General features: G+C 38.0%; 1 protein-coding gene across 1 annotated transcript in view; it reads right to left on the reverse strand.

Moving 5' to 3' along the window:
* Nucleotides 1–15,302, reverse strand: part of LOC124803257 (dynein axonemal heavy chain 1-like) — an 866,140-nt gene that overhangs the window by 683,935 nt on the left and 166,903 nt on the right. Inside the window, exons 12-13 of the mRNA XM_047264440.1 lie at nt 13,791–13,904; nt 1,209–1,412 (exon numbers count right to left, since the gene is read on the reverse strand). Coding sequence (XP_047120396.1) covers nt 1,209–1,412; nt 13,791–13,904 — 318 coding nt within the window. The remainder of the gene's footprint in view (nt 1–1,208; nt 1,413–13,790; nt 13,905–15,302) is intronic.

Below are 15,302 nucleotides of genomic sequence, written 5' to 3' on the forward strand. Positions count from 1 at the left end.
TTGAGTGTTTGTATTTCTTTTTGCCTCCTTCATTTACTGCATTTTTATATTTTCTCCTTTCATCAATTAAATTCAATATCACTTCTGTTACCCACAGATTTCTACCAGCCCTCACCTTTTTACCTACTTGATCCTCTGCTGCCTTCACTATTTCATCTCTCAAAGCTACCCCTCCTTCTTCTACTGTATTTCTTTACCCCATTCTTGTCAATCATTCCCTAATGCTCTCTCCGAAACTACCTATAACCTCTGGTTCAAGAATTTTAATAAATTTTTATCCTGCAACTGTTTTGGCTGTCATCATTTACCGTGAAGAATTTCAACAGTTGCTGTTTCAGCCATGTTTAAAATCTTGAAATATATACCCGCCCAGGTTTCAAAGGCTGTTTCGAAATACATGGACATCTCATTTAAAATCTTGAAAACAGGTGTATTTTACTTCTGATGAAGGTATATTTCGATATACCGAAACCATGGTCAAGAATTATAATAAATCTTTATCCTGCAACTGTTTTGGCTGTCATCATTTACCGTGAAGGCCTCTGGTTCTTTCAGTTTATCCAGATCCCGTCTACTTAAATTCCCACCTTTTTTCAATGCCTTCAGTTTTAATCCACAGTTCATACGGATACATAGGTTCATATAATCAGTCAAATAAACCCAGCAAAAGATAGAAAATGGATGAAAGTCTTGGATGAATTCAAGAGTTAAAACACTGTTCCTAGATTAAACGAATAGTGAGGTAGCTTATCTACTACATACAGCTAGCGAAATGACTATGATGGAAAAATCAGAGTAATTTGAACTCTTCTCATGCACCATCCTACATTGGAACAGAAATAGAGCTAAATCATAGGTCTACCCTCTGGCATGCTGTAAGGTGACTTACAGACAATAAATACGTTACACTACTAAGAAAAACAGAGAATGCAACTAAGTTAGGTCATAAACATTTCTGGCTTCATATATGTGAATCCTTTAAGAAATGAAGTGAATTTTTAGAAAGTTAGCATCATTTTAACCACAGATAGAACACAAAAGTGAAGAAGAAGACGACAGAGGAAGAGAGAGAATGACAGAGGCAGCAAGTAAGTTTCAATTCAAGATGTTATATAGTGAAACTGCTTCATAGTGTATAAAAGCAAATCTAGAGTTTTGAAACCCTTTCATATTTATTTTACACCCATGCAGTACTGCATTGTGGTCACCTGCTTCAGCATACTGCCATAGTAATCTTCTAAGCAGTTTTTAAGAACACTTTTCTCAACACCTTCTGTCCAGTGTGTTTGAGAACCAGCAATAACTACTTGACCAGGCCACTCAAGAACCCATTGATTGCGATCCTTTTCATTAATTTCCTTCAGGGAAGCTCCCAGAGTTAAGCGGACTGTGTTCTTCATAATTTCTTCAACCTTTGAAAAGAGTTAAGCAAATGAGAATTGTCATGTCATACACTATACTAGCAAATTATTTTTGTATATATGAATGTAGAATAGTAGGAAAACATGGAGAGGACGAATATAATGACAATGGGGAACGATTGATTGCAATTTGTGAACAATTTGGTCTAAAAATTACCAACACATTTTTCAAACATAAGAACATCCATAAATATACTTGCCAACAGAACACTAAAGAATTTCGTTCTATAATAGATTATATTATCACTAGGCAAACAAGTAGTTTCAAGGCAGTAGACGTCAGATCTTATAGAGGAGCCCAGTGTGGATCAGACCACTATCTAGTAAAAATGAAGTCTTTCTGGCCATGGAAGAATGCAAGGAATGATATAAGTAATATAAATAAAACGAACCAAACTGAGAAAGATGAAATTTACCTTTTAATATTGACAGCCTACAAGACGAAAGTATCAGAACACTCTTTGCGGCCAGGATGGAAAGGAAACTGGTTGAATCATTTGAAGGAAGTACTGGGGAAATATATGACTATATAAAAACTAATGTGAAAATCATAGCAACAGAGGTGTTGGGTAAAAAAGGTGGCAACCACAACTGTGCAGCAGAGTGGTGGTCAGAGGAACTAGAGACCCTCGTTAGAGAAAAACGAAATGCGTTCCTTCAGTGGTTGAATGATAAATCAGAAGAAACAAGATCAATATACAAGGAAAAGAAGAATAAAGTCATGAAAAAAATATGGATGGCAAAAAATGAAGCATGGGAAAGAACATGTGCCAAGGTGAATAGCAAATTAGAATTTGGGAGAGCAAAAGAAGCATGGTCAGTATTAAAAGGGCTTCGACAGGATACAACAAGCAAAACTAATCTCCAACTGATAACACAAAAGGAATGGGAAAAGTATTTCCAAAAATTATTAAATGAGGACAGAGAAGAATATTTAGAAGAAGGAACAGCTGAAGAAAAAGGACATGAAGTTGATGAGATCCAGATTTTAGAAAGTGGAGTACTTTAGGTGTTGAGAACAGGAAAGAATGGTAAATCACCGGGACCAGGTAATATCAATCTGGAGGTGACAATCTGGGGGTGACAAAATTCTGAAACTGATAACACAGCTCTTCAACAAAATGATACATGGAGATTCAGTACCCAATGAGATGAAGCTAGGTTACATTAATACAATATTTAAGAAAGGGGATCGCAAAATTTGTCCAAACTATCGAAGAATTTGTGTTACAAACACATTAACGAGAATTTTTGCGAAAGTAATTAAAAACAAACTGGAAAAAAATTTTAGAACCCAAGAAGAACAATGTGGATTCACGGCTGGGAGATCATGTGTAGACCATATTTTCACATTAAGACAGATTTTGGAGAAACATAGGGAAAAATCAAAAAAATATAGGATTAATTTTCACAGATCTAGAAAAAGCGTATGATACCGTTCCAAGAAAATTGCTTTGGAGAGCACTACATATGGCAAACATAAACCCTTCCTTGATTAAAATAATACAACAGATGTATAAAGACAACATTTGCCAAGTGAAAGTTGGTAATAAACTTTCACAGAAATTTAGAACAAGCAAAGGCCTTTTACAGGGCTGTCCCATGTCACCATCATTATTTAAAATCTATATAGATATTAGCCTTAGAACACGGTCTCGTAAATGTAACAGTATGGGATTAGAAATAAGAGATGGAGTTTACCTGCATCATTTATTGTTTGCTGATGATCAAGTAGTCGTAGCACAAGATGGGGAGGATGCTAACTATTGCTAACTATATGTGCAATCAACTAGCAGTAGCATACAAAACTTGGGGTTTGAAGATTAATTACCAAAAAAACAGAATACATGATTAATGATTCAGATGAGCTATACACCGAAGGAAAGAAAATCGAAAAGATAAACACTTTTTGTTATTTGGGATCCATTTTAGAAACCAAGGGAAAATCAGAGTCAGAAATCAATAAAAGAATTAGTAGCAGACGGAGGGTCATTGGGATGCTTAACTCAGTCTTATGGAGCAGGAATGTAATGAGCAGAACTAAAAAATTAATATACAAATCCATATTAGAGAGTGTAGTTCTGTATGGAACGGAGACGTGGACAATTAACATGAAGCACATTAAAAAATTACAAGCTCTAGAGATGGACTTCTGGAGAAGATCGGCAAGAATCTCCAGGAAAGAAAAGGTAAGGAACACCGAAATAATAAGGAGAATGGAAATAAAAGAAAGGATATATGATGTTATGGATAGGAAGAAATTACAGTGGTACGGGCATGTACGACGAATGGAGAAAACCAGAATACCAAAAGTGATACTGGAGTGGGAACCGGAGAGGAGAAGAAGAAGAGGACGACCAATGACCACCTGGCTCCAAAATGTACAGCACACAATGAGGAGAATGGGCGCAGAGGAAGAGGACACACAAGAGCGAAACACCTGGAGGAATATTTTGAAAATATAGTTTAAGAACGTTTATTGTTTGTATTGCAATTTCCAAGTAAATTATTATGTTGGAGAGAAGCCTCTGTACTGAGGAAAGCTCAAAATAATAAAATAAATATATGAATGTGCTCTTATCTTGTAACTATGAAAGATAGATTTATCACGATGGCAGCTAACAAATTAAATGCAATTAATATGGGAAGAGATGTGTTTGAGGTAGAAATGGGTTACCAGTGATGAGTCAGGGGATTTACTTAGGGGTGGACTATAGCTGCACAATACTGATGGGAAGGCAAAGCTGGAACTTTCAGCTAGACATCCTGTACAAGAGAGACATAAGACAAAATGTGACACATCAGAAATGCTGAACCGAATCTAGAAAATGTTTTAAGTGACTAGTAAAATACTACATGAAAGTTCAAAATGCTTACCAAAACCAACAATCAATTAAAAAGAGGTTACTAAAAGATATGATAATATGTTTGAAGAATTTACTGAGAAAATAGAAGAAAAACAACAGGTAACTGAAAGAAAAAATTACCAAAAAATTTGATAAGAAGCCCATTGGTATCAATACAGTGTTAGAAGAAATGATGAGTCAGGTAGGCAAGAGAAGTAACAAGGAACACAGGTGCTAATATCGTAGTTGGACTAGCAAGGAAAAACTGTATACACTCAGTCGCAAAACTATTCGGACAGCACGTAATGGCATATAATTTTGCAGTTTGCTGCATGAACAAATACAGAAATTGCACTTCGTAATGTATTTGGGACTCTGGGTACGATGTCGCAACGTGAAACACGTGTCAAATACGAAGAATTATTGTTGGACATGTGTCTGTTATATAATATTTCCTGAAAATGTCATGGGAAGGTGCAACAAAAGTATTTGGACAAAGGCGGACAACATGAGAGAATAGTTCACTCCGAGACACACAGAGGCTGAAGCGAATGCAGTGTGTCCGACATTTCCGCGAAACGATAGCGATGATTAGTAAACACGTATCGTGAGCCTGTGCAGGTCAACGATGGGACGCAGAGGGAAGTGTTCTACGTTCGAGCAAAGGCAACTTGTCGTTTATCATCACGCGAAGGGGAAAACCTGCAGGGAAACTGCTGCAATAGTGAACATGAAGAAAAGTACAGTTCACGACATTATTTAACGGTTCGAGAAAGAAGACCGATTGGAATTCCGTTGCAGTATAGGATGGCCACGGACATTTTCACAGAGAGATGAATGTGTGGTTGTGCGAAAGGTACAAGAGAATCTGAAAATATCTGCCACACGAAATGCAAGTGAGGTAGAGGGAGACCTTGGTATAAAAGTTCATCCCGAAACCGTGCAGAGAGTACTATAACGATCACAGTACCATAGTCGAGTGGCAAGGCGAAAGCCATTGATAAATGCAGTGAACCAGAAGAAACATATGCAGTTTGCGAGGGAATACGCCGAATACAATCAGGCTTGGTGGAATCGGGTGATAGTTTGCGATGAATGTAAATTTACATCATGGTAAAGCGACGGAAAGGCAAACGTGTGGCGAAAGACCAATGAAGAGCTGAATCCCAGGAACCTCAAACCAACAGTAAAGTTTGGAGGTGGGAGCATCATGATGTGGGGATGCATGTCCGGCAATGGTGTGGGTGATTTAGTGTTCATTGATGATACGGTGAACAAGGAAGCATATTTGAATATACTGCCAGGACATTTGAAGCAGAGTGCACGACATCTAGGTATTGCGAACAACTTTCATTTTTATCAGGATAATGATCCCAAGCATACCGCACATATTGTACAAATGTGGTTGCTCTTCAATTGCCCGAAAGTATTGCACCCCCTTCCCTAATCACCAGACCTTAACCCAATCGAACATTTGTGGTCTAAATTGAAACAGACCCTCCGTGCGGACAACATCTACACGAAGGAGACCTTGAAAGAGAAACTGTGCCAAGAATGGGCAAATATAGGCCCCGATTTCATGAAAAAACTTGTGGAAAGTATGCCTAGTAGATTGGAGGAGGTATTCAAAATGAAAGGTGAACCCACACGGTATTGACATTTTCGTCATACAAATTATGAACATTTAATGGACAGTGTCCGAATACTTTTGTAGCAGCAGGGTGTGCAGAATGTTTCATTTTTGTTGTTAATTTTTCTGTTACTTATGTTTTGGAAACGAAATAATACAATAATTCTTTTGTAATTAATGTTGTTACGCATATATATTGCTAATAAATATGTTTGGGTTTCATAGTCAGTGTTTCTCGAGACTCATTGTGAAACTTTCCACTGTCCGAATACTTTTGCGACTGAGTGTACACTGCCTCACAGAAGTCACAATGGAAATACACTGAGGGGGGATGGGGGTGAGGGAGAGAGGGGTGAGAGGATAGTGAGGGGAAAAAAATATGCTCCATGAAGGATTTATGTGAATGGGTCAGAAATTGGTGGATGTGATGCACATGTACAGAAGAAGAGAGTGATTTACTCCAGAGAAAAAGCTTCACAAACTGAACAAGTCAATAATGCACTGGTCCACCTCTGGCCCATATGGAAGTAGTTATTTGGCTTGGCATTGTTAGCTGTTAGATGTACTCCTGAGGAATATAATGCCAAATTCTGTCCACCTGGCATATTAGAGCATCAAAATCCTGAGATGGTTGGAGGGTCCTGCCCATAATGCTCCAAACATTCTCCATTGGGAAGAGAGATCTGGCAACCTTGCTGGCCAAGTTAGGATTTGACAAGCATGAAGACAAACTGTAGAAGAAATTTGCTGTTTGCATGTGGACATTATTTTTGCTGAAATGTAAGCCCAGGATGACTTGCCATGAAGGGTATAGAATACGACTGACATACCACTGTTCTGTAAGGGTGCCACAGATGGCAACCAAAGGAGTCCTGCTATGAAAAGAAATGGCAACCCAGACAATCACTCCTGGTTCTTAGACCATATGTCAGGTGACAGTCAGGTTGGTATCCCATAGCTGTCCAGGTAGTCTCCACACACGTCTTAAGCGTGGAAACTCATTGACTGAAGTAGAATTGTCTTCACTGCTGAGTCCCACTTCGAACTGAGTCCCAAGGGCCAATGAAGATGTGTCTTAGCAACACACCAGACAGTGATGGGATGTCAACTTGACTGTTGCCTGCCATATGACCCGATCTGATGTGCCATTTCTTTTCATACTACGACCTGCATGGTTGTCACCCATGGCCTCCTCACAGCACAGCAGTCAGTCAATCATATTTTATGCCGTTTTGTTACCCTTCATGGCAAGCCATAATGGGCTCACATTTGAGCAAGATGATCTCACCTGCACATGATGAGAGTTTCTACTGCTTGTCTTTGTGCTTGCCAAGCTCAATCTTGGCCAGCAAGGTTACCAGATCTCTCCCTAACTGAGAAAATTTGAAGCATTATGGGCAAGGTCCTCCAACCAGCTCAGGATTTTCATGCGCAGTTAATGCAATACCATATGCCTGATGAAATTAGATACAGGAACAAAAAAATGTTAAAAGTTGATGCCACTGGCAGTAATGGAGTATACTGCACCGTGAAATTAAACTCAGATAAAGAAGTGTTGAGAAGGGAGTGAGACAGAGTTGTAGACTGTCTTTGATGTTATTCAACCTGCAAATTGTGCAAGCAACAAAGGAAACAAAAGAGAAATTTGGAAAGACAATTAAAAAGTCCATGGAGGAAAAATAAAAACTTTAAGGATTGGCAATGATACTGTAATCCTGTCAAAGATGGTACAGGGTTTGGAAGAATAGCTGAGGAAAATTAACTGTGTCTTGAAACGAGATTATAAGATAAATATCAAAACAGTAAAACAAGGGTAATGAAATGCAACTGAATTAAAACTATTGATGCTGAGAGACATCGATAAGGAAATGAGAAACTACAAGTGGTAGATCAGTTTTGCTACTCAGGCAGCAAAATAACTGATGATGGCTGAAGTATAGAGGATATAAACTGCATACTGGCAACAGCAAGAAAAGAATTTTTGAAAATATTTTTGAAAATAGGAATTTTTTAACCTCTAATATAAATTTAAGAGCTAGGAAGTCTTTCTCAGGATATTTGTCAAGAGTGTACCCCAATACAGAAGTGAAAACACAACTATAAGCAGTTCAGACAAGAACAGAACAGAAGATTTGGAATGTGGTGCTATAGGAGAATGCTGAAGTTTAGATGGGTTGATCAAAAAACAAAGAGGAGGTACTGTAACAAATTGTGAAAAATTGAAATTTATGGCTATTTGACTAAAAGAATGGCTCAGTTGATAGAACACATTCTGAGGCTTCAAGGACTTGTCAATTTGATAATGGAAGGAAGTATGGGGGGTGAAGTTCTCAATAAAGTACGCACGTTCAAATTAGTGTTGGTGAAGTTATGCAGATGTGATGAGGCATGCACAGGATAAACTAGCATGGAGAACTGCATCAAACTAGTCTTCAAACTGAAGACCACAAAACAATGGTATGTATGTATTCGCTGAGTGGACAAGATATGGTGTGTGTTGGAGCAGATCATGCGTGAGCACTGTAAAGCCAGAAAGTGACAGAAGTGAACAATGAGTGAAGAACAATGTAAAACCATTTTTATGTGAATCACATGAAGTGGCTTAATCTAGCCTTGTGATATTTTAACAATACTGATACAAACGGAATGTGATACCCTTTAGCTTTCTTGGATGAAGACAGTTTACTGAAATTATGGAACCTACCAACGAAAATTTGTGTTATAACATTAATAACATCATATGAAACAGCAACAATATTGCCATATCAATTTCCAGATCTTCCATCTTTATCTTGCGAGTACATATGTTAGAGGACACAGCAGAAATGTGAAAAAGTCTTCCAAGGCTCCTTCGACAATAATATGTTTAAATTTTCTTCTTCATCAATATTTCAATTGGTTGCCAGTTCTCTATCTGGATTTACTAGAAGCTAACTTCATGTTTTCATCATAATTAGAGACTCCTGCATTGTGACTCCACTCTTGTCTTCTGTGTTCTATTGTTCTCCTAAATGACCTTTCTTTGCCAATTCTTTGCAGGACTTTCTGGTTGGTGGTTATGTCTGGCCACTTTCATCTTTAACAAGCATCACCATCACCATACATCAAAAGCTCGGAGATTTATCCTGATTTGACGCGGCATGTACACCGAGAAATTTTTACTCAGGAAATACGTCGCGAAAGACTTCGTAGCCACCATACATCAAATGTTTCAAGACATTTCATTTCATTTTTGAACATTATTTATGTTTCAAAGGCATAACCCGCTCATCTTTTTCTTCACTTCAATATTCATGTTGTTAGAATAAAGCATTTCTTTTATTAAGGAACACTGCTTTTGCATCTCTAAGTCTCTGTTTATATCATCTATGTTTTTTATATCTCCAGTTACCTTGCTTTCCAAGTATTTGTATGATATTGTTTCATTTTATTTGCTCTAATTTTAATGTTTACTATTTGTGATTCCTTGAAGCACAAGTATTTCTGTGTTTTTTCAGCTAATTTTCATTTTCTACTCATCACTTAGTACTGTATCTGTGTAGATTTCTTTCATCTCAAGCTATCATAGTTACAGCACCCAAAGACCTAAACATCTGTATTCTTTCTCCATTTATTCTGATACTTGTACGGTAATTTTTGCATTCAATTACTGCATGTTCTATGTGCATGTTGAATAGTGATGAAAACAGATTGCAGCTTTGCCTAATTCATTTAAGAATTTACTGATTTTTGTGTGCTTTTTATCTTTACTATCAATTTTTTGTTATCTATGTAGTTCTTCTATCTCTATAGTTGTGTTGCCATGCGTTGTGCATGTACGAGACTCTTGATACATTATGGCTTGGATGTCAGAGCATTTGTGGTTTGGACACTGAGTGGAGTGATGCTTCGGTGAAAAGTAACAAGGAAAGCATCACTGGCTTGAGGTATGGGAGAAGAGCTGTTATGCAAAATCAGTAAAGTAATGCTTTAGAGCAGGGGCGGGCAACCGTTGCATGCGGCTCATGAGCGCACAGTGCTGCACGTGTGCTGCTCGCGTGCAGTTGTCAACTAGGGCGGTGGCGACAACCGGCAGGTTGCGGGTAGTACCTGGCTAAGCTGCGGACGTCGATGCGAAGCGACCACTACGTAGTGGACGTTGTACTTCATCATGTCTCTCATCTAAATGATTTAACATTTTATGGAGCACTGTTTTCAATTTCTCAGGACGACAACAATGATAGCCCAGCAGTAAGTGCAAGTTATAAGATTGCGCTTAATATAGCGAGAACTGGAAAACCACTTGCTGAAGGTGAGTTTATAAAGGAGCGCATCAATGACGCTGCTGATTTACTTTTCCCAATGAATACAAATCAGTTTCCAGCTATCACTCTTTCCTGGCGCCATGTAAGTGCCATGGCAGGTGACGTTCACCATCAATTAAGTAGTGCAGTGCAGGAGTTTATTGCATTTTCCATCGCACTTGATGAGTCCATATATATTTTAGACACTGCGGAATTAGTGATTTATGTCTGCGGCGTGGACACTGCTCTGCACATAGCAGAGGATTTTTTAGATATGATATCTTTAAAAAACACGACCACCGGCACGGACATCCCAAAAGCCGTTGAAGAAGCTGTCGATTCAGCTGGCTTAAACTGGGAACGTTTAGTGTCAGTGACAACAGACGGAGCACCTGCAATGAAAGGGGAACAAATGGGATTTGTTGGATTACTAAGAGAAAAGCCTCAGTGTACAGAAGAATCACTGTGCAGCATCCTCTGCATTTTGCACCAAGAAGTACTCTGTGCAAAAGCAGCAAAACCGGGGGACGTCATGCAAGTGGTTATTCGGGCAGTTAATTATTTGAGATCCCACGGGATTACACATAGTGTCACACATATTTAGATGAAATTGGGAATGAGTACGGTGACATACAATGCCACAGTGAAGGCCATTGGCTTAGCCTCGGTAATGTACTCAAAAGAGCTTTTGAGCTGAGAATACCAATAAATCAGTTTTTAAAGGACAAAGGAAGGTACGATCCAAAGTTAGAAGATCCAGAGTGGGTTGCTGACCTTGCATTTTTAGTGGACATTACCGGACACATGAGTGCATTGAACACAAGTTTGCAAGGAGAAAATCAGCTAATTTGTAAAATGGCTGAAAAGGTGCAAGCTTTCACTAGCAAGCTTGAGCTGTGGGAATGACAGCTCTCGTCAGGGAATGCACTGCATTTCCCTAGTCTGTCTACTGTGCGAGAACAGAATTGCAAAGAATATGTTTCCATACTTAGTGCAATAAAAGAGGAATTTCTCAGGCGATTTGAGGATATATCATATTTATCCCAAGTTTTGAATGGTTATCGAGACCATTTGCTGTTTCCGTAGATGATATTCATCCCAATTTACAAATGGAATTAATAGATCTACAGTGTAATTCTCGTCTGAGAGGCAAGTTCCTTTTGGCAAGATGTGTAATAGACTCTTATCAAGACTTTCCACAGCAAGAGTTTCCTCGTCTCCATCATGAAGCCGCGAAGATAATGTTAATGTTTGGTTTGACATACTTTTGTGGGAGATTTTTTTCTATTATGAAAATGAATAAGTCTCGGTTGGTAAGAGTGCTAGAAAGAAATCATGCTTTGAAAGAGTACCTATTACCTACAATTCGTTTTATTTAATTATCACAGGTGGAGTTTACAATACGTTTAATCTCTGGAACAAAATTTCTACACACAGACAAACGCAAACAGTTACGTTAATTTTCATCACTGATGATTGCTTTTAACCGAGACTTATTCATTTTCATAATAGAAAAAAATCTCCCACAAAAGTATGTCAAACCAAACATTAACATTATCTTCGCGGCTTCATGATGGAGACGAGGAAACTCTTGCTGTGGAAAGTCTTGATAGTCCACAGCAAGAGTTTCCTCGTCTCCATCATGAAGCCGCGAAGATAATGTTAATGTTTGGTTTGACATACTTTTGTGGGAGATTTTTTTCTATTATGAAAATGAATAAGTCTCGGTTAAAAGCAATCATCAGTGATGAAAATTAACGTAACTGTTTGCGTTTGTCTGTGTGTAGAAATTTTGTTCCAGAGATTAAACGTATTGTAAACTCCACCTGTGATAATTAAATAAAACGTATTGTAGGTAATAGGTACTCTTTCAAAGCATGATTTCTTTCTAGCACTCTTACCAACCTTATACCTTCATTCATAAAGCAAGCTAGGAAACAAAACGCATTACAGAGGACGGAGTGGGAGACGGTATGGTGGGGAGGGGAGAGAAGCGGGTGGCCAGCTTGCCCCTGTGTGCACGCAGAACACCTGTTAACTGCACACGAGCAAGTGCACCGCACACATACAGGATTCCTGCCTGCCCCTGCTTTAGAGAAAAGTAACAACAGGAAGCATCACTGGGTTGTGGAATGGAAGAAAGTCTGTTATGCAAAATCAAACATGGGAAGCACAGGTTGGAATATCACCAACATTATGAAAATGACAGATTGATACTCACCATGTCATCCTTATGGTGCATAGCAATCAATCCTTTTCATAATACTGTTGATATTACAACTTGGACTTTGCATTGTTTGATCAGGCCCTGTATGGCTTTTATAGTGAATGTGTCAATGGACACACTTTAATCTGTTGAAGAATATGATCTTTCAGCAATGAGATGATAGATGCAAAATAATAACAATAATACTATCATGAAGCAGTTTTAACAAAGGGTGATGCTACATGCAAGTGAAGCAACCTAACAAAAAAATAATGTGCAAGTAAAAACAATAAATCGTACAAGCAGGGCTGCTAGTTGATTGGATGGCAGTATATGAAAAGAAAAACAGAATCCCTCCCATTCTATGCTTATTTATGGAGGTTATCTATTAAATAGCATGCACATCTATCAAAATGCATTTTATTAGAAGCAAGTTGCATCACAAGAGACTTAAACAGTGGACCCTATCCATACTTCTAAATTATCTACTAATCTGGAAACCAAACTATCATACCACACACATTAGACAAATTGCTGCACGGTATAAATGTACATGTACACAATCATAAGAGGGGGTAGTAGCAGTTATTTTGATTAAGGAAGTATCATATGCAATTAATTTAACAAACTTAAAAATATAAGAGGAAACTAAAACACATATTTGCAACACAACATACACAATAGAAATACTGGAATGGATTTTAACTCTGCAGTGCAGTTTGTACTGCTTTGGAACTTCCTGCTAGAAAAAAACTGTGCGCTGAACCAGGACTTGAACCTGGGGTCTTATGTCTTTCACAGTGTTTATGTCTCTGTTTAAAGCATGATGGTGCACACATAGATATGCTGGATGCATAGGAGATGAAATACTGGCAGAAGTGGGAGGATTGAGAGTTGTGCTTGGATTGCTTAGATGCTAGAGCTCTTAACCACAGAAGCAAAGGTCACAGGTTGAAGTCCCAGTCTGGCATACATATCTGATCTGCTAGACAGTTTCAGCAGAAATACTGTCTGATTTACAGTAACATCCTCTACAGACAGGTTTAAGAAACAACATGAGACTGAAAGAAATACAAAAACTTTCTTGGAAAAATAGTGGGAATTAAAATTTCAGCAACACACTTTTATGTTCAGATAATTTCTGAATGAAGTAATGAATCAGACCAATCAAACATAATGTTTTCTGAGACAGACAGTAATGTCCTAAACATGCTATGTACATATGACCCATGGCAGAAGGCAAAAACAACCACTGTGAAGCGCTAATGCATCCAATCATTACACACACACACACGGCTAATTTGGCTGGGTAAGAGATGGATAGTAAAAACAAATTTCACATATCTGAACTATAAAATATGGAGAAGTATTCAAATATAATTATATATATAATAATATGCTTACTTTCAGCAACCAATCTTCCACATTCCCCACTGGATACATAAATGGGTTAAGCTCAACACTCTCACCTTCTGCTGAGAACATGGTGGTAATTCGAAGATCGTCCTCAAATTTCAGCTGAAAAGTAAACAAATAATACAAAAAATAAATAAAAATCATAGTCAAGTTTTAACCAAGATAACATATTTATATACCAAGTTTTGTCTTTCAAACAGTGGTAAATCCAGGAAGGAGTAACAATGATATCATAAAAGGATAGATTGCTACTCAACTTATAGAGGACATGTTGGGTTGCAGACAAGTGAAATAAAAAGATTCCTATAAATTTAACTTTCAGTCAAAAGGACTTCTTCCGATATAGAAAACACACACACATTCATGCAAGCACAACTCACACACACATGACCATGTCTCAGGCCTCTGAGGATGGACTAATGTCTTGTCATTCATGACACATTGACAAAATTAATTTAAACTATTCCAGTTCTTTAGTTTTTGTGTTTTGTTGCAGCAAGCAAATGCTACAGTAACTTCCCTTTTCCTTTAGATTCAATCAATAAGTTGCCTTCTTAGTGCTACTTAATTTCAATAAACATAGGAAGTAACTGTATTCTAAATGAATGGGGACATGCCAATAACAATAATAATATTAATATACAGCAAGTCCACCACTGCTGGTCCCAAGCCCAAGGACCTATCTCGCAAGTGATGAGGAAGGAGGAGGCGAGGAGTAACACCTCATTAAAAAATAATAATAATAAATAAAAAAAAAACTGGATCCATCTGGCTCCAGATGGTAGCACCCTATGAGGGTCCCTGCCTACATTGCAGGTGAAACCCAGTTAACAGTCTCAAAGATGGATGAGGAATCCTAGCTCCCAATGGCAGAGAAAGAGCAGAACAACCCAACAGGGGGGGAGGGGGGGGGGGGGGGGAATAACACAAGCCAAAGAAAATTTTTTAAAACCTCTTTTTACTTTGACAGCTGATCTTTATAGATTTTTATGAGCTGAATCCAAATCTAGTCTTAGTTTTTTGTATCACCCATAGTTTTCGAGCAATATGCTTTTTATTATATAGTATAAAAATCCTATGCTATACAGTAAATGGGGAAATTAATGAACCGCTTTGTTACAAAATAAGCATGGTTTGTATTTACTGTAAGCTACTTAAAACAATGATATGCGTTAGTAGAGGTTTCACTTGTCAGCTGGAATTGGTTTGTATTTTCTTTCTCTTTTTTCTTTGAAGATTCTTGTGTTGCTTTTTCTATGATGAGTCCCTTGCTGAACTTCTCGGTGAAGTGACCAACAGTAGTCCCCCATCATGTTGGTGTTCAGTGGCCTTAGTAGCATTTTTCCATCACTTTAATGTCCTGGTGAAAATGCTCTTCTCGCTCCTCACTAACATCTCCCATATTGTCTGGGAAGTAATCAAGGTGACTGTTCAAAAAGTGAACTTTCAGACTCGTGAAAAATCCTAAAGTTTTAAACTTCTTTCACATTGTAGCTATAA

This window comes from Schistocerca piceifrons, chromosome 6 (assembly GCF_021461385.2).
Source record: "Schistocerca piceifrons isolate TAMUIC-IGC-003096 chromosome 6, iqSchPice1.1, whole genome shotgun sequence".
NCBI lineage: Eukaryota > Metazoa > Arthropoda > Insecta > Orthoptera > Acrididae > Schistocerca > Schistocerca piceifrons.